Raw genomic sequence first — 25,542 nt, 5'->3', positions numbered from 1 at the left:
CCTTTAAACTTCCGTTCCTGTAAATATAAAATGATAATTTATGTACCTACTTAATTCATAACATATTTTATTACAAGATTATATTAAGTATTGTCTGTCCCAGTGTGTGTGTGTGTGTAATTAAATCTTGCAAAATTATTTTTTAATTAAATATGCTTTTTAACCTTTGGATCTTAAGTGATTAATTTATTCGGTAACCATGACCTGATACTCCACCCAGGACTGGCTCCCGATGTACGAACTTTTCAACAATGAAAACTATAGAGACAATATTTTATTAAATATTTCATTATGATAACCATTTCTAAGTTTAACTATAACACTTACTGCTGCACCCAACAAATAAACTACTTAAGTCATTCAATTCTTATATAGGGGTATAAGAAAGATCTAAGCGTTTTTGTCTGTTGCACTCAAAGTGCTTAATAAATTAACAGCCCAAACACGCTTTTTTCTAGAGGCATTCAAACTTCGATACAAGTAATGTCATGATATAGTTATTGTACTGCAGCTCCAACGAGAGAAGTCCTTAACAGTTAATAGCATAAACACAAAATGTGTATACGCATTTTTATGCTACTAACCATAACCCGTTCTGTACTAAACGTTGAAATGATATTGGGCATAGTACTCAAAATACAGTGTAGTACTGTCGACAATACTTTTGCCAGTCAAAGTGACTCAAAGCTCTTCGGTGGTGGCCTATGTTGCTTTAATAACGGGTAAGTCTATTATTAGACTACAAGATGATCTTATTATTGAAGAAAGTAGTAGGTAAACTGCAATCGTACCGTACAGTGTATTTATTGAAATGAACCTTAGAAACACTTCCAGCGTTAGATAAAAGATTAATAAATAAATCAACAGAAAAGCCAATGATGTTCTAGTAAACAGATATGTCATTAACGCGCAAAAAGTGAAGACTAGAAAACGTCCTAATTGGGACGTTTGCCTTAGTCGTTTTCATCATAATTATGCCAGTAATAGGTTATAATACATCTTCATTATGTAGTAATACGTTTTGCGTACTTAAAACATCTAGTTATCCCTTTTACTTATTGTTTTTATCAAGCTATCCCTTTTTCTTGTAACTAAATTTTAAATAAACGGTCCCCGGCGCGGCACACTTTTTTCTGTTGTTTAGTATAGTATGGGTATAACATGTCTGTTTATTAGGATATCATTGAGAAAAGCAGATTTTCATTTAATATATTTTTGTAAATGAACATTCAAGTAACTAAATATCAACGTTCTTTATAAATTTATCTCGCATGTAATAAGTCTCATTTTTAATATCTTATTATCTCGACTTCGCGACAACGTTTTCTAATGACGCTTAAAATCTTTATCATTCTGCTGATATATTTTGATATTGTTATCGCAACTATTAAGTAGAAAAGACTGAATTTAAATTTCATGCAGGTGCACATTATTAGTGACAGTATCATCTTATAAATATACAACTATATAAAGATTATAGATATATTCGTAGTTTTGATATAGTTTATATTATATACATTACACAATGGCTCGTTAAACTGACACGTATGCCATGACTGCAAAAGGCATGACGTTCTCTTATACAGTCATGCACTTTACACATGTCTGTTAAATTACAATATATTTATTTAATTATCATAACTCTATTTTTTATTTATTGTTTTTATTAATATCTATTATTTCAATGAAAAAAAATTTCGTTCGTTTCACATCTACGTGTCCAGTGATGGCAATACTTTTAATAATTGAGATCATAAAAACAAAATAAAAAATATTGTTGATCTTTTTGTTATTTAAATATTTAATTCAAAATCACTGTTTTCCTTTTATCTGATATAATAGTGCGTTGCGCTTTACAAATTATTTAATAATTTTATTAATATTAACGTCATACTGTTAATAATATGTATTCTAAAGATTTATCTGCTCACAAGTCTGTTTGTAAAAACTTCAAGCGAATTTGTAAAGATTACTTCGCTATTAGCTAAACCTTCTGCTCGTCTGAGGCCTGCCCTTCCTGTTAAAGCGAAGGTGTAGTCTAGGGACTCCCTATCCTAGGACTAAGCAAAAATATGTCTACACCAATGATGGTCATCAGACTACGGCGCTTAGCTCATAAAGTAACACCTCTATTGAATTATGACATAACGTACACATAGACTAGACACACTCTTGGCTGAATGTTGATACCTCATGCCTTGCCAACTAGTGATAGGTTAGGTAGCTTTTTGTGATATTCAATTCGAACGATGATCCACCTAATGTTAAGTGGTCACCTTCGCCTGGAGATATATGCTTGGTAAGAAATATTAACCATCCCTTATACCGCCAGCCCACCAACAACCTTTAGAGCTAAGATATTAGTTATTTGTTTCTGTACTCGTAGTTGCATCGACACACCTTTTAGAAAGGAATACTTCGCTACTAGCGCTAAATATTAAAAATATTGCTCTATCTAATATCTAATCTATATATTTTTAAAATTAGAAATAAAAAAAGAAATATTTAAATCTTATGACTAAAAAAACACCTATTAATTGCACCATTCAATTACTTTGAAGTCAATATAATATTTTATTCTTCAAGATATGCTACGCAAAAGAATACCAATCAAAGTATTTACGCACACATGCACGTGACATATATGTAGCTATGCAGTTGAAAACATACCTACAACATAAAGTTCAAATTCCTGCACCATAATTTTACTGCTAGATTCTTTTTGTTGTAATAATTGTACATAGTAACAATTAATAAATATCAATTATTCTATTTTACTATGTTATTATTATCAAACGTAGATCTCAGATGCGATAATGACAATGAATTAAATAATTGTGTAACAAAGTAGCAATATAAATGTTATAATCATTTAAAATATTTAAGTAAATATAAGATTTTAAATTAACATGGTTATTTTTATTATTAAAGTTATTAATTTCGGGATATTTACCATGTATTTTATTTTTGTCTACGAAAGTCTCGTGAACAAGACATTTATTTATTTATTTAAGCACACTAACAATATATATATTTTTACACGGATATAAAATTTGAAAGAGTTCAATACAGTAAAGTCCTTAATATATATATCAATAACTAGCGTACATAACTTACACAAAAAGCTCAGGTAGTGAAATAAGGGGAAATAAAAAATACAGCAAATTTATAACGAAAAAAATAAGACGTGACAAATGTTTAGAAATTCGTAGACAATGTCGAAATATCGAGCTCCACCGAACAAAAATAAAAAACATGGTAAATATCCCGAAATTAATAACTTTAATAATTTAAGTAAATGTTACATTTCTGGGCGAAACGGAGATTTTTGTTGTGAATGTCCAAAATGGGTTGGTGGAAGTGGTAGATTTTCATCAGACATATGTAGGTTACCTACCGACGTTCATATAAAAACAATTTAACCACGTAGAAATTCAGCGGTGCTCGCACGGGTTTGAATCCTATATCTTCAGTTTCGATACGAAAAGCCGTAGCCACAGACCTCGGCTCTTACTTATATCACTATCAAGATAAAAATATTGGCTCTTTGGCACTTACTCTATGCATTTGAGCATGGTCAATGTGTTTCGGGAAGACACCAATCACGTCGCCGACTAACGCGTCCGCTTCATTATGAGACCCGTAGACTTCTCGAAACCTATCAAGCAAGACGTAAGACAATGAATAATCACTATATGATAAGTATTTATATACTTAAATTATTGAGCAACTCAACTTTTTCAAAAGTATTCAATATTTTTGAAAAAGTTTAGATATTTTACAGAATATTGCGTTTTATTAAATCACGTAGTATAACAAGAAGTATTAACGATTATAAGTTGTTAAGTACGCTCATTATAAAATCAGCTAGACATAAAGAATCGTTAATAAACACTAAACAGAATATAAAATGTATAGACCGAAAACTAATTGTGGATCTTGCCATAGAGCTTACTATTGAAGTATTGTTACGTGTGGAACTCGAGCATACCGTAGCAATGTGCGTGTCCGACCTCCACTATCAGATTGAAACTTGTTTGAGTGCGTGCTGGAGGATGCCCTTAAACGAATTTGTACTGATCGAAAGAATGTGGTTATTTGTAGGGATTTTAATATTAACATATTAGAGCAATCTTCTATGAATACTAGGTTAGTAAATTTATTTTAGTCTTATAAGATATTATAATTTAATAAATAAATAAACAGTTTTGTTATTTTGTAAACATAATGTGTTTTGTAAGTGTGTAATTTAAAATAATAAAATGTTGTCTTACCTAACATCGATTCACTAGCCAAGTATTGCAAAAAAATAATTAACTTAAATAAAAGAATTTCCATATAATTCTTCAAAAATTATATTTTAGTCTAAATGGACCCTATTATACCGGAATACCCGCTTAAAACCAGCGGTAGCCTTCTCCATCTTTTAGGTGAGCTCCACAAAATCGCTTTCAATGAGTCCAAATGGACCCAATTTGATAAATTAGATACATTTTTGTCTCTGGAAAAACGTTTATACATTTCTCCCACGTTAATGTAGGACTCACCCATGCTAAAACCCCGAAATACCCACAAAAAAACAGCGAACCTCAGGTCTTCCTTCCACCTGCCATTCAGAGCATGGTGAGCTAGCTAGACTAAAGTCCTTATAGCGGTGAGAACGTCAACCCGTATGGGAGAAGCGTGAGAAGCCACGGAACGCTACACTAGTATATAGACAACGGCATGAAGTTTACGGCCGCCCCGTTACATAGGAGGCGACACAGGGCAGCAGTTCGACAAAGAGCTATCCAAAACTTCATCTTCCCCTAAAAATAAACCTAGATACTTCATTTGAGCCTTTGCCGCTATTACCGTTTCCTGGATAATAATACTCCTGGGATAAAAACTCGAACACGTCGTACTACGTCGAGACCTCTCCTCGAAGTAGTACGTGCAATAAGAGGGATGGGATGGAAACTCAGAAGGATTCTTGCCGTTCCGTTGTAAGCGGTGGCAATACTTTATTGACGATTCAAAAACGATTTTTTGTTAATTTAACTTGAATAAATAAACAAAACATATATAAATACTTAACATATCATGCACAATTCTAAAATTACCCTACTCGTGCATGACGCAAACAGAATATAAAAACTATTTGTGTTAAATTAGGATATTCAAATTAAAATTAAAAATAGTATACAAGTATTATACAAAACATGTGTCATACGTGGGACAAGAACATTAGTAACATTTGGAAAATTTATATTTATTTATGATAACAACAAAATAAATTATTTCCTGGTTTAAATTTATTTGACCACTTATGCTAATGTAAATATTAGTACAGTTATAATTATAACAAAAAAATAACGTGTTCTTTGTACGTGGCATGAGTCTAAAGGGCTATAGTTTTAAACAAAGCGAATACAAACGTGAATGGGGATCGAATTACGGCCAAGGCGTCAATTTTAGGATATAATAATAAATTTAACAAATGTTTACTTACGGTATCATAGCTTCCACGTCCTAACTCTCATACATTGAAATTGAGTTAGGACGGGATGGTTTCGTTGACTGAAGAGGAACTGACTCCCGAAAGTATAACTCTCATATTAATATCAGGGATAATATAGAGAACGAATGAAACTGGATACTTTTGTAGGATTTTTTAGTTTCAAATTTTACTAAAATTTGATCTTAAACACGCGTGACTAGTAAAATTTGATCAATCTTAATCCCCAAAATAATATTTATGATATATGAGACTAAAAAAATTATTTAATGCTTCTATTGAGTCCTTGAATTGAATCGATTGATATCTACTGCGGACGACATTAAACGTGATTCTGGAAGTTATTTATCATAGAATCATTAAAAGCGACTTACCGTCATATTATAATATTTAATATACTTTACTTTTATCTTAATTATGATCTAGTGATTATAGCAAAATCTTTTCTGTTTGGAAAACACAATTTGAAAATAATAAACAAATTACGTGTTTCGTCAAATTACCCTCAATTATTACTAATATATTTATTGTGATATAGTTTTGAACAATAAAATAATAAAATTGTCTAAAATGATATTTTTTCCTGACTGCTATGTCGTTTCAAATAATTAGATCAAACACATAGACTGTTTCATACTTCCCTGGCAAACGTGTAACGTGGTGTGCTAAACACTTATAGATAACGTTATTAACGTTTCATATTTATATGTACATATTAATAGGCGAACATCGAGAGTAGTCTCAAGTGTTTTAGTACTTACTTAAAAAGCAAACATTAAAGTTATGTAATTCAAAGGTAATTTACAGAATCAGACCACACGCAACACGCGACGTTTATATGCATTTCATTACATCAAAAAGATTACTAATCATTACATAGTATAAAACAAAGTGGCTATCCCTATGTATGCTTAGATATTTAAAATTATGCAAAGGATGATGCGATTTTTAATAAATGGATAGAGTGATTCGAAAGGAAGGTTTTTGTATATATAACATGTATAATATAATAAAGAAACAAGAAACAAAATTACTATATATATGTATATATAATAGTGTATATATATATATATATATATATATATATACATATATACACTTCTATAAGTCAATCAAGATTAGATTTAAAAAATGAAATCGTTTTTAACAAAAATATATAATACTTTAAACAACATAATACAAACAACAAACCAAAAATAGGTCTAACTTCAAATTTAACTTAACATAAATAAATCACCAAATCATAAAAATTGAGGTAATGAACTTACTCAGGTTAGCTTACAAATCCGAATAAATCAAAAGTAACACTTTTAGAAGTCGCAACAATATCGACCTTACAGTCCACGTCCAAAAAGAAAAAATAATGGCGATTTAATGCAGTTTCGCGCGCTTTTGTTTTTTTTTTAACTTTTTTTTTCTAGCCAGTTTTATTAATAAGGGAACCTGCTACACATATCATACAAGTAAAATTAAAGTAATACAAAAGGACACCAATAATCTTCTAATGTAAAACGTTTAAATAAATAAATAACTATTTATACCAAGATAAGAAAATAATTAAAATCGTATGGAAGAATCTATTAAAACTAAATGAAATAAAAATATATGTATAAAAAAAACTATCTCCTTTTTTATAGCTTTTGTACGTAATTTTTGATTGTTGGACTCATACTTGTAAAGAAATTGTGTCAAAAAATTAATACGATTTGCTACAATATTTTATATTCAATACTATCTTTTATTTAGCAAGTAACAAATGTTCACAGTGCACAAAACTACAATATAATGCTAATGAAATGGATCTTTTACCTTTAATTTAGACCACAAACCATAAAGTCATGGAAAGTGGAAGTTATGGCCACTAATAAAATAAAAAACTAGTCTCTTTTTTCATATAGTATATATTTGTTTTTTTTTTTAAACTTAAATCTCTTTTAATTTTGACAAATGACGATGCATATTCACTAGTACTAAATAGACTTAGGTTCCATAAATAATTTGATTTTAAATAGTAAAAAAACGAACACGGATGTTTTTTTTAGTATCAGCCATTAAATATAATACGATCTTAAACTCAAAGTACTGAAATTGATACTGATTACAACATTTTAGTTATTTTCGCGTCTCATGGAATTTTACTATGTGTGAACGTTTAAAATGCTGTAAAATGGCTAAATGGCAATGTTTATACTCAATAAATCCCCTGGTATAAACAACGGATAAACACTTACAATTGCATTAGTAATACATATATATCTTTATAATTGATATGAGAGCTCGTGCCTCGTGTAAGACATAAAACATCTAAAAAAATAATATGGATTTTTTTTATTATTGAAAACGAAAATCATTATATTAAAACAGTGTTTGTTTTTACAGAAATTCAATGAGCAAAATATATGCCTGTTCATTTTGATGGAATGTCAAGTCATGGCGAATCTAATGAACGCAACTAGAACCATTCCTAAGAAGAGCTTTTATTAAAATTTTTTAGGGATTTTTTAGCCTTGAGGCAACTATGAGCAATACTAGTAGTCTTTATTTTATTTATATGTATTTATTAATAAATTTCAAGCTCTGTAACTAAAAACATAGCCACGTTTAATTTGAGCACATTGAAACTAGCAGAATACGATCGTCAAATATCAAAAATAAAAGTAATAAGCCACATTGATTATATGTTACAATAATTATTGTAATATATATTAAAATATCTGCTCGCTACCCGCACACACCGTCTGCACTGCGCGCCTATTAATATACATAAATTAATTTTCCCGCGCTTTCGCGATATGTGTCACTCGAGATGACAGATACACACACACAGATAATATATATTCATGTAAAATATACATATAATACAAATGAATATATTATTATAGATTTGTATACACTACAATTATAAAATAATCATAACATTTAAACGATAGGTACACGCATTAAAGTGGTGTGTCATCGCAAGTCAGACTACAACATTTCAGATTGAGATACAAAATGAGTCTTGACAGAAGAGTACTGCTATTGTCGCTTATTTATGTCTAAGTATCTAAATTATAAAGGAAGTATTCATTTATAATGACCTCACCCGCTTCCTTTCAATTCACATTCTCAATTTATGGATCACGTTGTTTTTGAAACATTTTCATAGTATCTATATATTAATCGTCCGATCATCCTAAAAGAATTATGAGAGAGAATAAAAAAGAGGGTTTAGTTGACCACTCATGACGATGTCCACCTTAATCTAATCGGCCATGGGAATTATTATTTTTTTATAAAAAAAATGTTTGTTCTGCGTATCACAGCAAAATTACGTTTATATATATTATTTATATCTTTATCCTTCAATATTAACCTTTTATGTGCTAAAATTTTCAAATACATTATAATTAATAAAATAAAATGTTCACAGTTTTACGTTCAAACTGACAATACATGTCAAATTAAAAAATCAATATTGCATTATTTAACAATCCTTTATATAACAATGTATCCTCCAGCTGACCCCTAATTTTTCCTATCTTTTGAAACAATGTAGTTTAATTTTTTATTAGCATTATTTTGCCAATGGGCGTCCATTAGTAATAAGTACACTGAATATGTATTCAAGGTGAACATGTATATAAAGTATTAGTAACAATATAAAAATATGATAATTTAACTGAAATTGCACAAAGTTATCTTGTAGTTTTGTATCTCAGATTAAATCAAAATCCTTTATTCAATATAGTGGTATTACACTTGCTTAATGATTTCCAAATTAAAAATTACCGCTGGTTCGAAATAAATTTGGTAGGAAATTAACTAATAAATATTTTTTTTTTGCCAATTTGTGTTTGTTTACACATGTTCAATGTAACAATAAAAAAAGGTGTGCTTTACCAAATACCTTACATAACAATGAAATCACCAATTGTATAATATGTATAATATATATTATGATATTGATGTGATTAAATAATACTTTAAAAAAATATTTGATATTTTATTTTAATAATATGAAAATTTGAATTTTCTTAATTAAATAATTTAGTTAAAATATATGAATAAGTATAATAGTGATAATATATTTTTTTCAAATATTATATCGTTGATACAATAGTATGTATTTTTTTATTACTGATAAAATAATGTGATTTAATTTGAATAATTTTATTCCTCAAATTCATTACACATCTGAAGGAAAAATATTAAATTTAACCATGAACCTAATATTATTTTTTTATTCTTATTTAAATATTAATGTCACATAATTAATTTTAAAATAACAGTTAGACATCTTATGTACAGTCAAAGCTCCTTATTCGCGCTTCCTTCATTCGCGTTTTCACTATTCGCGGATAAAAAATATGCGACCCAATTCCTATATTCGCGGCTAAAGATTTCTTTATTCGCGGATCTAATCGGTACATCGGTACATACATATTATTAAAAAGGATTCGGTTTCCTTTGTAAACGCGCCGTCAAATGGACTATTAAAAAATATAAAATAGACCTTATTACAACTATGCCTAAAGTATGTTGTTATATGATATAGACGCTGCAATGCTTCGACTTTTCCTTTGACATAAGCCGCCTTCGCCGCGGTCGGTGTTTTTGAGAATGTAAACAAACAAAATGTTTAAGTAAAGCAACCTTATTACTCAATGCATAAAGTATATTGTTAAATGCTGCCACATATTAGACGTTCCGTTCTTTGGTAAGAGCCGCTTTACGTGTTTTATTGTTTCATCTTTCCATTCGTTACAAAAATTGTGATCGAGTAACACGTCTCTTCCGTTGTCTTCCTAACTTATAATGTCGACTAAAAAAAATGAAAAACGAGTTTCGACGCGTAAAAAATCAGTTTTACCACTTAAAGTGAAAATAGAAATGCTTGATCGTTTACGTCTTGGAGAGTCGTTTGCATCCATATCACGCTCATTCAATGTCAACGAATCAACTGTACGATCGATAAAAAAATGCGAAGATAAAATAAGGTCGTCTGTAGCTTCAACTTCACTGTCAGCGAAAATTGTTCGTGATCCAGCAATAGAAAAAATGGAAGTGGCGTTGTCATTATGGATCGAAGACCGCAACCAAAAAAGGATGCCCCTGAGTGGTCCAATGATCCGGGAGAAGGCAATGCGTCTTTACGCACATTTTAAAGAACCTGGTGGTAGTGGTGGTGGTGAATGTACAGATGGAGGATTTCAAGCATCGGAAGGTTGGTTCAATAAATTTAAGGTGCGACAATCATTGCATAGTATTAAAATCGTTGGAGAAGCTGCATCTGCAGACACTGCTGCAGCAAAAAAATATCCAGAAGAATTTGCAAACCTAGTAGCTGATGGAGGATACAAACCTGAACAAGTATTTAATGCAGACGAAACTGCACTGTTTTGGAAGAGAATGCCAAACAAAACATTCATTTCTAAAAGCGAAAAGTCTGCCCCTGGATTTAAGGCAGCAAAGGATAGAGTTACAATGCTGCTATGTTCTAATGCATCTGGTGATTGTGTCATTAAACCACTGATGCTTTACAGATCGTTAAATCCTCGTGCTTTAAAAAATCAAAACAAGGACAACCTGCCAGTGTTTTGGCGTGCTAATAAGAAAGCGTGGGTTACAAGCGCTATTTTTTGTGACTGGTTTCGGAATTGTTTTGTTTCTGAAGTTGAAACTTATTTAAAAAAAAAGAATTTAGACTTTAAAGCCGTTCTAGTTTTGGACAATGCACCAGGTCATCCTCGCGAACTTGAAACTATGCATCCAAATATAAAAGTGTCATTTTTACCTCCCAACACGACGGCTTTGCTTCAACCTATGGACCAAGGAATAATCCAGGCCTTTAAGCTCTATTACATTAGACGAACCTTCAAAATCATACTGGATAATATGGAATGTGATCCTGATATGAATGTTATGGAATGCTGGAAGAAATTTAACATAGCAGAATGCATCGTAAACGTAAAAGAATCTTTGGGAGAACTGAAGCCATCCACATTGAAATCATGCTGGAAAAAACTGTGGCCTGTTTTGACTGCGGAAAATGACGAAGAATCTGTCCAAATTCAAACTTTAACTGCAAACATTGCCGAAATAGCGAATGGAATAGGACGAGATGGGTTCGACCAGATAGAATCAAGTGACATTCAGGAGTTGCTTGAATCGCAAAATGAAGATTTGACTGAAACCGACTTGGAGGAAATGTTAAATTCACAGCCTATTGAAGAAGAGGCTTCAACAAGCACTGAAAACGTGACATTTAATTTGAAAAATCTTAGTGAAGGTTTAAAAATGGCAAATGAGCTTTGTGATTTCTTTATGAAAATTGATCCGTCTATGGAACGAAGTCTTATTTTTAAGAGGAAAATTGCTAATGCCACTGCTGAATATCAGTCTGAATTGAAGGAGCTCTTAAAAACTGCCAAGCAAGAAAGAATTACGAAATTCTTTAAACCATTGCCTAAGCCTGAAGATAATAATTAATCAATATGGTCAAAAACTTCAATAAAATTGTTTTTTTTATATATTTGTTTTTTTATTTTGTCACCTAGGAACGTATCCCCTATAATCCCATATAAATTACCATTCCATATTCACGGTTTCTGTATTCGCGGCATATTTACGGAACATATACCCCGCGAATAAGGAGCTTTTACTGTATTTAATTTAATTTTTTTTTTTATTACAGAAAGCCCACAAACGGTAGTATTTGTGTGAATGGTAGAGTCCGCAACGAGAAAATGTTTCGAAGACGATCGTGTTACATACTGCAAGATGACAAGGTCCATGAAATGCTTACCATACAAGAATCCCTGACAATTGCTGCTGAGCTGAAGTTAGGGAATCATGTTAGCAAACAGCAAAAAAAGCAACGGGTATTGGCAAACTTTATTTATTTATTTCAATCGATTACGATCAATCCGTTCTATATTCTTCTTCTCCACACTAATGTCTACCGTGGTGGTCATTCTCAAGGGAGTCTGGTCAACTGCGCAGGACATATTATAGTACACGGGTATTTGCGCAAGCACAGGTCTCAACAACTGGAAAATTCGACATGATCAAAACGAGTTTTGACGCAGGATCAGCAGTGTTACGTGCAAAGGAAAGAAACAAACTTCTTCAAAATTCAAAAAGAATTTCAGAAATGAAAACTTAATAACTTCCTTCTTGCCTGCCATGGAATTTGAATAACCAATTGTCAGGAGCACAGGAGCATAGCAATTTTTTTCCTTAAACATACTTTTGAGCAAGGAAACTGCAGAAGGCCATGGCTTGATTAACGTTGTATTAAAACAATTCTTTACTTAATTTTTTTTTGGACAAAATGTAAAGATAATATACATAACAAAATGCTGTTAAAAGATGTTATTTATACCTATTTTTTTGTTTTTAGTAATTAACATAAAATAACAATCTTCGTTCTAAGTATAACATTATGTTTTTTATGACAACGATTTCAAGATATTTAATCGTCTTAATTGGGTTTTTTATTTGTTTCTATTTTTGAAGCGATTACGTATCATTTTTCAAAATTCGAAAATCGTATATTTCAACAATAAAAACGACTTTTAAAATTTGTAGGAAAAATATCTAAACATTATCTATATATGTATATAAAAGGCAATGGCCTGTTTATCTGATTATCTACACACTGCTTAAATATTATCAAATAGGTACTTGAAATTTGAAGACTTCCTTTTCGTACTGTTAAAGCGCATTATAAACGTGTTATTTTGATTATAAGAGCAGAACTCCCTATTTTTAATATTATCCCATGGATCTGTTCGCTATATTACACGAAGAAATAAATACAGAAGATTTTTTTTTTATGAGATCAATCACGAAAAGAAATCATCACTTATATTAACACACCCATGCCTCGAAAAGTATGAATGTACGTAAAGCCGTTGATTCCGCTTGATCTGATTTGGCATCTGACAGGAGTTATAAGAGACAATAAGAATTTGCGCACCCACTCTCCTACGTCCTATGTAATAAGATCGCTAATCTTCCCTGTGATTGCCCACACACAGTCTAAATCGTTTAATTTCACTTTTTTTCCTAATAATAATTTTTAAGCTTTGCGTACGAAAACGACTTTTAAAACAATTGCTTTTTACGTTTGTCCTTTAAAATTATTTTTTATGTAATCATAATTTTACTTATATTTCATTCATTTAATTCAGTTGTATTCTAACCATGCAAATTATAAAATGGAAAAAATATACATTAACACAGTATTTTTTACTGTAAGGAAGCATAATATGCTTTGTTGTAGTAAAAAATAGTAATATCAAAATAAGCGATCATAATGTACTTCTAGGGGCTAATTACCCAATTATGGTCACTCATTCGTTTAAATAGCTTGGGTAAAGCGAATGCAAATCGCGTTTATATGATCTCCGTACAAAAAGAAACGATGCGTAGCTTTAATAGTCGTTATTACTATAGTTAAAATATATAGAATATGTTCACTACTTTATTTGTGAAGCTAGCACTTTAATAATCTTATTATTTCATGTTTATCATAGAAGTTGTAAACATTCTTAACATTTTGTAATTCCAGATCGAAGAAATCATAGCCTCCCTAGGCGTAACTAAAGTGCGACATTCGAGAGCGTGCAACTTGTCGGGAGGTCAAAAGAAACGACTAGCAATTGGATTAGAATTAGTCAACGACCCTCCCGTCATGTTCTTAGATGAACCAACCAGGTATGGAACATATTAAAATATATAGTAGGTATACAGTGCTGATTTTCTATATCTTGAATTTACTCATCAAATATATAGAAACACCTTGTGTATAGACACTAGAGTATAACAGTTATCACTTGGTATTAGGGTTTTGTACAAGCCCGACTGTTTACTCATCATCAATACCGCCAATCAGCAATACTTTGTATTATTGTGTTGTTGTTTAAGAATAAGTTAGCCAGTATAACTACAGACAAAAGGGTCTTTATATGTTAGTTTCAAAGGTTGATGACCCAATGACGATATAAGGAATTAGTAGGGATTGCATTAGAAATTCGCATCCCGAATTTAAGGTTGGGGAAGGGGTGGGGGGTAAGGGGGGTGGTGTAGTACCTACACCACCACTCCCCCCGCGCGGAATCATAAGTTTTTTTTTTCAATTTTTAAATTTCAATACTAAAATCTTCAAGATCGTACTGTTAGTTAAATTTTGGAAGGGGAGGGATATAAAATTCCAATTATTGGTATTTAATGTGATATCTGGCGCTGCGCCGGACGCTGCCGCGGCACGCTCGCTTCGCTCGCTCGGCTTGCGCAGCGTTTGGTTATAAAATCTAACCTAACCTAACCTATCCTTGGCTATTATAACTATCTACTATTTTTATTGCCGGAGTGGCTTCGCCACTCCTGTACCCCTCACAGCTGTTAATCTTGGGTGAAAAATAGAAACAACAATAGGTATATTTTAGAAATTTATAAGAACCATTTATCTGTATATATACTTGACTACATTTAATAATGCGATAAATGGATCTTTTTTTATATTTTATGTTATATTGTATTCTATTATCATGTTCGTAAAATCTTCTGGGTGATTATTATTTTCTTTACAAAAGAATCACTACACTACAAAATTAAATTAAATTTTTACACGTTTATTTTTACTATAAATTAATATAGTATTTGTTAAAATATAATACAGAAAAGAGATAACAAACATAAAAATAATGATTTAATGTTAATTATAATGTAAAATATCGATCCGTTACACGTAACTTTAAACGCACATTAAAAAAAACTATGGGTTTCCGCGGGTTTGGAGTGGTAAATTTCGAGAGAGGGGAACAAACCCTTTAAGAAACAACCCCTACTATCATCAAATTCGGGATGCGAATTTCTAATGCCGATCCAATTAATATTTCTTAAAGTACCAATATAATTGAGCAATGGTGACCACCACCAGGTAGCCTATTAGGCAGTCCACCTATCTCCCGTATAAAAAAGTCTGCCTAGTTCGGTAGACCTACTTATCACGTTTAACGTCAAGCAACAATACTTAGTATTGTTTGGTTTCAGTTTCGAAGAACTTGTGTGATAGTGTAGAATGTAGACCATGATGAAATAGTTAATTTATATTTATTACAATTATTAACTTGCCAATCTACCTACGTACAGTTTTATTATGTTTATAAATGTTTTAACGATAGCTTTAGATAACAAACGTTGATAGCTATTGATTTAAAAAAACAGCTTTTATTTATCTGTTACATAAAACACTTAAAAATATCATCACAAAAGACACCTGGTTGCCTGTTAGTCATAGGTATCTGCGCTTTACATTTCCCAAATATATATTTGTCATGCAGACTGACATACAATCTTATCAGAGTATTGAGTCACCATAAACTCCTACTTTTTATAGTACGTCAACAAAACAATGATTATGAGTAAGATATCAAAGGTCAATTCTAAATAACAATAAAGTTTTACGGGTATATGTAAAACATTTACATTTTATTTATTAAAGTGTAAAAGTGTACATGTCATAAAAATATTTGAGCTAATTAAAGCTAATTAAATTAATTAAAATTAAAGTCAAAAGTCAGAATCTTTAACCATGCGTATTACAACCCATACATACCCTGTACAATTTAGCTTAACCTTTGGACAGATGTTAATTTTTTTGATCCACATAACTTTGCAATTATTAAAATATATTTTTTTGTAGTTTAATGATAATAAATTTGTAAAAATATTTAAAAAAAAGTACATATAACACAAAAGTCCTTAAAGATTCAAGTATTATCCGAATTTTTTTATAGCTTCTTATTGCTTCAAAGTAAAATTTTAACAGAAACACAGATAATAAAAGACGCTTGTACAATGTTATATCGGTACAGTAGGGATGCGCGACGTCCATTTTGACAATTTTATTGAACAAGGAATAATAATTAAGCTTCGAGATGACGACACAAGCTCAGGCGACTCTGGTGCGAATGATCTTGGCTGTGCTCCTCTTCCTTGATAAAAACTGTTTTAAAGAAAAAACTATTTTATTTTTCAACTTTTTTTACATATAGGGTTATTTTTGAGTCTCCAAATTTAAATATGTAAGTCGTTTCGAACACGTTGTCGAGTAGTTTTCTATAGGAGTGTCGAATATCTTTTCACTTTTCAACCCTTTTTTCTTTGAAAAAGTTGTTTACTTTGAGGTTCGGAACCACCTTTTTGAATTCGGAGGTTCAAAAATAACTGTGTTATATTAAATAGGTACTTATTATGGATATACGCACCATCGCTTATCAACCCAATTTTTATATGTCTAGTGCAATAAAGAATTTCTCACCAAAATACTGGATGTATTGTATGTAGAAATTCTTCTGAAAAACCATCTCTTCACAGTTACAAGTATTTTAAAACGTTATTTTTTGGGCTACTAGATATTTTCTCATTCCCGTCACTAGCCTATCTATCAAAAAAATCAAACTGACTTGTACAGGGCATGAATATCTATTTCCAGTTTGGAAATTGAAATACCAGATTCTCAGACCTAAAAAAACCTCAAAGGAAAGTGCAAAGGATTTCTTTATAAAACATTTTATGTTTCGAAAATGTCAATTTCATTCCAATGTTGAGTCATTCATAATATGAAACGTTTGCTTTATAAACATATTACACTTTTATACCACAAGACATTCTTTCAAAAAATTAACGTTCTAAAAGCATTAACCTACAATTATAAGAATGAAAATATGAACTTTTAATATGTATTTATTGATTCATTCGTTTATGTCTATTTAAGGTCCAAATATAAGTAAAGCTTAGATCAAACAATTTTAAAAAGCAATAAAATATTATCATCTGGTAATGACCTTTGCCTATGCCTTATCTAATGGATAACAAATCTACCAGATAACACTTAAATATGAATGAGACGAGAAATTAACCAATAATTATTTCCTGTGAGACCCCTCTCATTTATAGAGCTCTACTCCAGTCCCAAACGCGTCTCTCACAGAACTTACCAACTTTCAAGTACGTTAGCGTACTTTTTTTCTACTATAACCATTATTTTAAAGACATGATTAAGTAATACAAAAACAATACGAACAAAATTGCAAGTAAAATCTGTACTGTTAGCATTAGTTAGTTGTTTTTTGATTTGCAAATATTATATAGCTTTTTTTCTGATATGTAACTTTTCACACTATCGTGTGAATAAATCTGTCTATACCTACAAGTCCGTGGCATTTGCTTTAAAAATAGAAATAAGTAATAAATAGCAAAATTATTCATTACATTATTCAATTATCAAATTATACTAATTGTGAGTAATATGTTGTAGTATCTTATAATGAGTATCATTTTATCTTATCTGAGGTCCAGTGAACACCTTGACTGTGTTTTGATCTACTAAATTTATTTATACGAAATATGACATTTGATAATAACTTATATAATGGGTAAGTTTGCTTTACGAAATAAAGATGGTAATAATTGTAGAAAACCCATATCCCAATTTTTTTTGGAGTCGGCGCAGCATGTGTTCTCCTTCCATACTTCTCTGACTGAGGTCATCTCAAAAGTAACATTCTTTCTAGCCATTTCTGTAAATAAGTACTAAGTGTACAAACTTCGTTTTCATACAGACTCAACTGTATGAATCTCATAGACATTATAAATCAAGTATAACAATTATCCATACTAATATTATAAATGCGAAAGTAACTCTGTCTCTCTCTCTCTATCTGTGTGTCTCGCTAATAAGCCAAAACTACTGGACACATTTAAATGAAATTTGGTATACAAATAGTCTAGAGCATGAGAAAGGGCATAGGCCACTTTTATGGAACCAAAGAGATAAGACCTCCAAAGTAATATCTTGTTAATTTATAAATAGGTATAGTCATATTCTACGCGAGCAAAGCCGCGGGTAACAGCTAGTGACTAATAATTTAAGTCTCAAAGCTTGTGTTAAGAGTAGCAGACCAAAAATTGAGTTTCTGGGTCTTTATTATTAGTTTTAGGAAGGAACTTATCGATCATATTTAATGACCATGTTAAAATATTACGTGTCTTTGTTTCAGTGGCCTAGATAGTTCAATATCAAAACAACTGATGTATCTCCTGCATCTATTAGCAAGGCAAGGAAGAACGGTTGTGATCAGCATGCACCAGCCTTCCGCGATGCTTCTTTACATGGTTGACCGGCTCTACGCAGTTGCTGCTGGGAGATGTGCTTACATGGGATCTGTACAGAGACTCCTACCGTACCTGAACACAATGAACCTCATATGTCCTCCATACCATAACCCTGTTGACTTCTGTAAGTAAATATGCTATTATAATGAATTTGATCTTAATTTAATAATCAGATTTAAACAACGACAGAGAGAATTTATTTACCAGCGATGACATCCGAAGTCCTCTGATAACAATAATGTAGGTGTGTTTTGAATTACAAAACTAAATATTAAATAATATTGCAACGAGACTGCAGTCAATCGAGTAGCTTTGCATGTGAGAAACGTAACTAGTTAAACTTCAGTATTCTCGGCAACTAAAATTAAATGAAAAAATCTTAATATCACGGGTAAAACTCCCTCATTAAGTTAAACTAATATGATAAGATTAAATTATACGATAATATATTTTACAATGGATACAACAGCACATTTAAATGATATACCAGTATAGCTGAAAAATTATAGCGCAAAATATAATTTAAATGATACAATCCTCTTATCCTCAATAGATTAACAACATATTCTCAAAAAAAGCAAATAACAAAAACATACATCACAGATTTTACCCGAACAATAGATATATTTTTCTTTAAATTAATGTTTTTTTTTATTATTCATATTCTTAATGAAAGATGTAACAAATCAAAACATTTTTCATAGCTTATTAATATTAACTATCTGGTATCATAAATTTTGGAAATGAAACCCTTGTAATATGTCCAATATTTTATCTTATAATTATACTGTAAGATTATACTATCAGTTAAAGTAATCTAATTCATCTATATCTTTCATTGTATTAGCATTGCGTAAGTTTGACAAGCTTACAGTATTTAAAATGAAGGTTACTTTTATATGATTTTATAAACCTTGTCTTGATGCAAACTATGAGTTTGTTTATCACCAAAAACTCTTGTAAGCGCTGCTCGTGCATGATATTAAAATATGGACATCATGATACATTTTCGAAGTGGCATGTCAATCGAGTGACCAAAACTAGAGTATAATTTTGATTAAAAGCTTTAGTAAATCAAATATTACTTTGTTTTGAATGTTCATTTTTTCTTCTTTTACTTCCAATTTTTAATTGATGTTAATAAAGATTATCAATAACTACCAAAGGGAAAATAAATTTCGCCGCACAAACACCTAAGAAAGAGATACTAAACTGTTTTATATATAATGTCTTTGCTCATTTGTATATAATTTTTATGTATATATATATTTTATTTCAGTCATAGAAATATGTCAAGACTATGAAGATATATTAGTTGAATCCGCAAATAATGGTAAAAATGAAAATTGGACTCAAAATACGTCAAATGAGACTGATAGAAAGTTAATAGGTAAGTTTATATTTAATTCGTTTAATAATTTTTATTTTTAATTTTATATCTTAAATAAATATTAATGTCAGCCGCCATACGCAGCAAACAGAATAATTTAAATAAGTTATTTTATTTTGAAAAAATTGTTTAAAGCCTCTTAATAATGTAACTTTCCAAATATTGAAGATTGAATCTAATTCAGATTATGTATTTACTTCCACTTTATTACACTCCAATGATCAAAATATATTTAATTGGCATACAATAGATTACGGAGCATACAAAGTTGTTTTATATGATTCAAGGTGCAATAAACTAACTTATCGCAAAAGCAGCGATATCCTCTTGGCAACCTTCGGGCAGAGAATTAATTTTCTGATTATAAATCTTTTACTTTTTCAGAATATAAAAGGAGTAAATCTGAAGAAGTGTATTTGACAACACTGCCTCCACCTAAAGAAGATCCTACTAGTAAAATCCTGTTAGCCCTTAAAAGTACATACCCAACTTCTTCTTGGAAACAATTTACAATTTTGACAAGAAGAGCTTTAATGGTAATTGCTGACGATTTTTTTTAAATTAGGTAGCTACAATGAGTGTGATCTAATCTTAAGTATTTATGCCATAGACTTTGGCATTAAATGTCGCAGTATAAAATTAAACCATTTCACTCATTATTCATACCGAAATATATAAATATTAATCATTTTTGTGAGTCGTTAAAAGACGGGATAAGTTGCTTCACACATGGGCTTCTCTTTTCTATCAGTTTTATGATAATGGTGCTTATAATAATTGTTCTATTATAATTTTAAACAAATCCTGTATTTATGATGATGCGATTCATATCAACACACTGATTGCTATCACTATTTATCCGAGCAATTTTAACCAAATTTCCTATAAATGTTACAATGTATCGTTAAGCAATTTAGCTAATGGAAATAATATTATATATAACAAGGTAATCTATTTATAATGTGTTTTCAGTCTATCTGGCGCAATCCATCCTTCACGATTATGATCACGGGCATACATTGCTCAATGGCCTTATTTGTTGGCTTTCTCTTCTACAATGTCGGTGAAGATGCTAAATACGTCAGAGACAACTATAACTTCCTCTACTTCAGCCTTATGTTTCTGATGTTCACAGCATTCAGTGCTGTAACTATTAGTTGTAAGTATCATTATACTATATCTCGATTAAAGCCTTTATTAATACCTGTACAATGCGCGAGCATTTTAAATTTGATAAACAAGTAACAATATGTATATGTGACACTATTCGTTAAAGATCTTCTCTCGTCTCAATGCTTAGAACGTAATCAACAATGCTACTCCAAAACTGATTTGTTGATAAACATATAGTAAACATTTTTACTAACACATGCAAGTTTCCTTTCAATGTATTCGTTACACTGAGCTCTAAATTAATTATTAAAAAATGCAAATGGATACATAATCCGAAGTGTTCAGATTTTAAAGCGAAAATATCGATTAAGTTCCACGTGTTAAAGCCACTGTGTTGTTAATATACTACAATGTTTTTCTTAAAAAGTGGATATATATTTTTCAGAAACTATTTTTTTGTTTTTAAAAGAATACTAGCAATGACACTAATTAATTAAGATATTGCAAAGATTCCAATTTTTCCCTCTTTTCAAGCTTATCATTTGTGTTAGGACGACAATCGAACAATAGGGGTCAGTATGGAACCTGCGTCTTTTTACATGGCTAGGCAGCCAGTAAACCATTGCGCTATTGACGCTTAAATCTACACTGAAAAATAGTTTATGTAATTTTTTTTATCAGTTCCAGAGCAGATCCCTGTCATACGAAGAGAGCACTTCAACCGCTGGTATAATACTGGAGCGTACTACTCGTCGACACTGGCGTCTGTGTTGCCGACACAAACCGTCTGTACGCTTGCGTTCGCCTGCATAACGTATTGGCTGACGGGACAACCTGCAGACTATATACGTTTTCTTATATTCTGCTGTACGCTCTTATTGGTCTCGTACGTGGCGTTGTGTATTGGTCTCTTCAACGGATCCATGTTTAATATTAAGGTGAGTAATATAAATAAAAAGTTTTTTGTTGAGGTAATTAAAACATAATTTTAAATTTAATTTTGCTTACAGAATGGAGTCGTATTTGGGCCGTTTTTCATAATGCCGTTTACAATATTCTCTGGATTCTTCCTTCGATACAGCGACGCACCAGTTTTCATGCGATGGTTGTTCCAATTATCGTTTCTGAAGCACGGCCTCGCTGGTTTGGTCATATCAATCTTTGGAATGGATCGGCCGAAGCTTCTGTGCACAGATATATACTGTCATTACGCACAACCTGCGCAATTCTTAAAGGATAACGGAATGCTGGGTGAAAAGTTCTCAATTGTCGTTGCTGCTTTATTTGCCATAGCGTTTGTATTCATAGCCTGTTCTTATGGCGTGCTAAAGTTAAGATTAAAGAGTAAATGGTGAAAATCAATAATATACTCTTTGGGTAAAGACTTCCGGCGTATTTGAAAATGGCTGTGATTAGAACTGACGCATACATAATTGAAACATATTACGTTACATTATTGTTTATAAATTCAATCATAATTAATCAAAGAACAAATACCAAAATAACAATAACAAGATTAAGTGAAAATTGTTACTGATTTACGAAACAATCGCTTATACGTTTGTATAATTTAAAATAATAATATATTAACTTAAAATAAATATTTTAACAGAGTAATATATAATTTTAGATTTTTTTTTAATTCTAGATAATGATTTGTAAAAGATGATACAATATATTGTCAAAATATGTAGTTTGGTGATGAGAATCTCAAACGAGACAATTGATCTTACTACATTTAACATTATAACTGTCAACTTTACTGATACAAGGAAATTGTAAAAACCCTCAAAGTAAAACCTTCAAACTACTCGCCTGAATTACATACTTATACTATTTCATATAGCGTTTGCTCAAAATGTGTTCTTAAAAATTATTATATCGGTTTGTATCTATTATTGATCTGTAAATACATTTTTTTAAACTAATATACATTATGTACGAACAAACTTGAAACTAAACGTAGTAGAGGTATTCTGTAAGAAGACAGTCGGTACTCAACGCAGAAAAAGAGTGTGTCTAATTATTAAATTTATAAGATGCACTTATTATAATGGCGTATCCCCTTACTTCGTGTGTCAACATTTCACGAGTGAGTAACGAAGTGAATTCTTACAGAATTGCTCTGCAAAACACGATTCTAAAATTTCAGAAAGCTACGACATATTTCTTGTAAGTCGGTTGTCAATATTTTAAAAGTGAGATTCTATGTGAGTTCTTACAAAGTTACAATCATAGGGTCTAGACAAGTTACATATCGATCGACGAATCCGTTAATTCTAGAAAATGATAAATATTTATATAAATGATATTATATACGTTTGATCACGTGATCATATATTAACGGAGAAAAGACGAAATCGTTACGATTCGAATCGAATGAATTTGTCTTAGCCCATTGAGATACAGCCCAGCTTATCTTTGTAAGGTTAAAATTGCACGGACATTGCATGAAAATAAAACATTTGAGACCTATTATTATTAAATGATTTTTTTTTAAACACTAAGTAAGTTTAACCAAGTTAATACATTCTTCTAGAGTAAGTTTTTTGTTTCTAGAATCAAATCTTGCACATACTTTAAAATGATCAATTAATAAATCCAACTCTTACTTTTACATCACAGTTATTCATTGATAAGACTTTCTATATAAGAATTTATAGTTTATATAAAGCGTTTTAGAATTCGATTATTTACAAGCAGGCCTTATAAAACCCCGAACATACCAACATTCCATAAATGTAATGATTATTGTATATTTTTAATTTTAAAGAATAATTATTGCCAATTTCTTGCCGATTCTTATCGCAAGAACCAATATTTTGAACCGTTATTTGTAACTTAGTTTCCTTGTGTGAAGTCTGTTTTTATAATATGGGTATACCAAAGATACATTTTATAATTGCTGTCTGACTATATATAAATACAATGTGCAAATGATTAAATTCGATTTTTATGATACCTTTAATGAATGAAACTTATAAGATTTTTTGGATTGTTTGGGTAGTTTCTAAAAGGATACTAACATTTCAAGTGTATGCGCACGATGGTAAAGTCACAACTCTGTAAGTAATTATTCTATGTATGTGTTAAGTTCCCACCGACATTTCACGTCTATCCTTTCCAAAAATGTTATCCTTTTAACACAGAATAATATTCAATTTCAACTAATTAAATAAATCCCTACTAACAACATACGCTAAAGAGCATTATTCTGATAGCGCTATTACCATGATCTATCAGTCGAATTTAAGCTTCGATCCATAGAGGCGGGGCAGTGAAGTTTAACGTGGATGAAACCGCATGGAGCAGCTAGTATCGAATATACCAGCTTAGTAAATGTACGCCTTATACTTTGTAAATATATTAGTAAACATATTGTTAGAATCGCTAGGTGAAGTGAGAAACACTCCATATCCAGATGTTACTTTAGTTAAGTGGGTAATATTTCTTGTCAAGTATATTTTAGTTTTAAGAAATAAGCCGATCGATGATCTGTACTATACATTCTCTACAAATGACACTTTATTATACTTATCCCGTCAGTCATATCCCGAATAGGTACAATGTCTAAGGATACATTCCAATAGCATAAATCGAAACAGGCATTAAACATTGATCTGTGATTTAGAGCTATTTAGTTTATATAGTAATTACTGTAACTTTATTGTATAAAATGAGATTTTTGTATAAGTATGGAGCAATTACAGTCAATGTTAATTTATACATATACATGGTGTTTGTAAAATAAAAATATTAATAACTTGTTTATTAATTTTTTTCCCCTTTTCTTCTTTGTATTTTTTTCATTGGCAGTCAAACAACGGATTTTATATTGATAAATACAGAAATGGTTACCGATTTTCTATTATAGTCAAATATGTGTACAAATCTATATTTCAATGCGATTTAAAATTACATTCGAACGAAGATTAGGCATAGCACTATTCAAGAATCCAAGAAATAAACTCCAGGAGTAGGTTTTTAATAAAGCTGCTGAATAAATTATATATATCCAACAAATGTTGACGGAGAATTTTCAAACACCTTATTCGCTGTCGATAACCTTCATTTGCTGTGCTACTTTAGTTTCCACTACATTTTCTGGTCCCACATGACGTCTCTACTATTCACGTAATAGGGTTCTTATTTGCTTAACAGAGTAAAGTGGGGCTACATGTTATTGTTTGTTGAGGGAGGTCATTCATCACTCATTCATTCTGACTTAGTGGAACTATTAGCCGAGAGGTCCTTATCTATTATGCTCGATTCTCTGTGAATAGTACATAAGTAACATGTAAATAGCAAATAAATATAACTAATGCTACAAAGCATATACTAACATTAATTTGATATTTTGGAAAATACAAATAAT

General features: G+C 30.8%; 1 protein-coding gene across 1 annotated transcript in view; it reads left to right on the top strand.

Moving 5' to 3' along the window:
* LOC124531706 (ATP-binding cassette subfamily G member 4-like) overlaps nucleotides 1-24,934 on the top strand; it is a 35,984-nt gene extending 11,050 nt beyond the window's left edge. The window contains exons 3-10 of the mRNA XM_047106205.1: nucleotides 12,174-12,360; nucleotides 14,055-14,200; nucleotides 18,550-18,788; nucleotides 19,944-20,054; nucleotides 20,439-20,590; nucleotides 21,027-21,213; nucleotides 21,849-22,105; nucleotides 22,178-24,934. Coding sequence (XP_046962161.1) covers nucleotides 12,174-12,360; nucleotides 14,055-14,200; nucleotides 18,550-18,788; nucleotides 19,944-20,054; nucleotides 20,439-20,590; nucleotides 21,027-21,213; nucleotides 21,849-22,105; nucleotides 22,178-22,522 — 1,624 coding nt within the window. The 3' untranslated portion in view covers nucleotides 22,523-24,934. The remainder of the gene's footprint in view (nucleotides 1-12,173; nucleotides 12,361-14,054; nucleotides 14,201-18,549; nucleotides 18,789-19,943; nucleotides 20,055-20,438; nucleotides 20,591-21,026; nucleotides 21,214-21,848; nucleotides 22,106-22,177) is intronic.
* Nucleotides 24,935-25,542: the final 608 nt, after the last annotated feature.

The sequence above is a fragment of the Vanessa cardui genome, chromosome 8 (assembly GCF_905220365.1).
Source record: "Vanessa cardui chromosome 8, ilVanCard2.1, whole genome shotgun sequence".
In the NCBI taxonomy this organism is placed as follows: Eukaryota; Metazoa; Arthropoda; class Insecta; order Lepidoptera; family Nymphalidae; genus Vanessa; species Vanessa cardui.
Note: the sequence above shows the minus strand (reverse complement) of the source record. Positions and strands in the feature narration are given on the sequence as shown.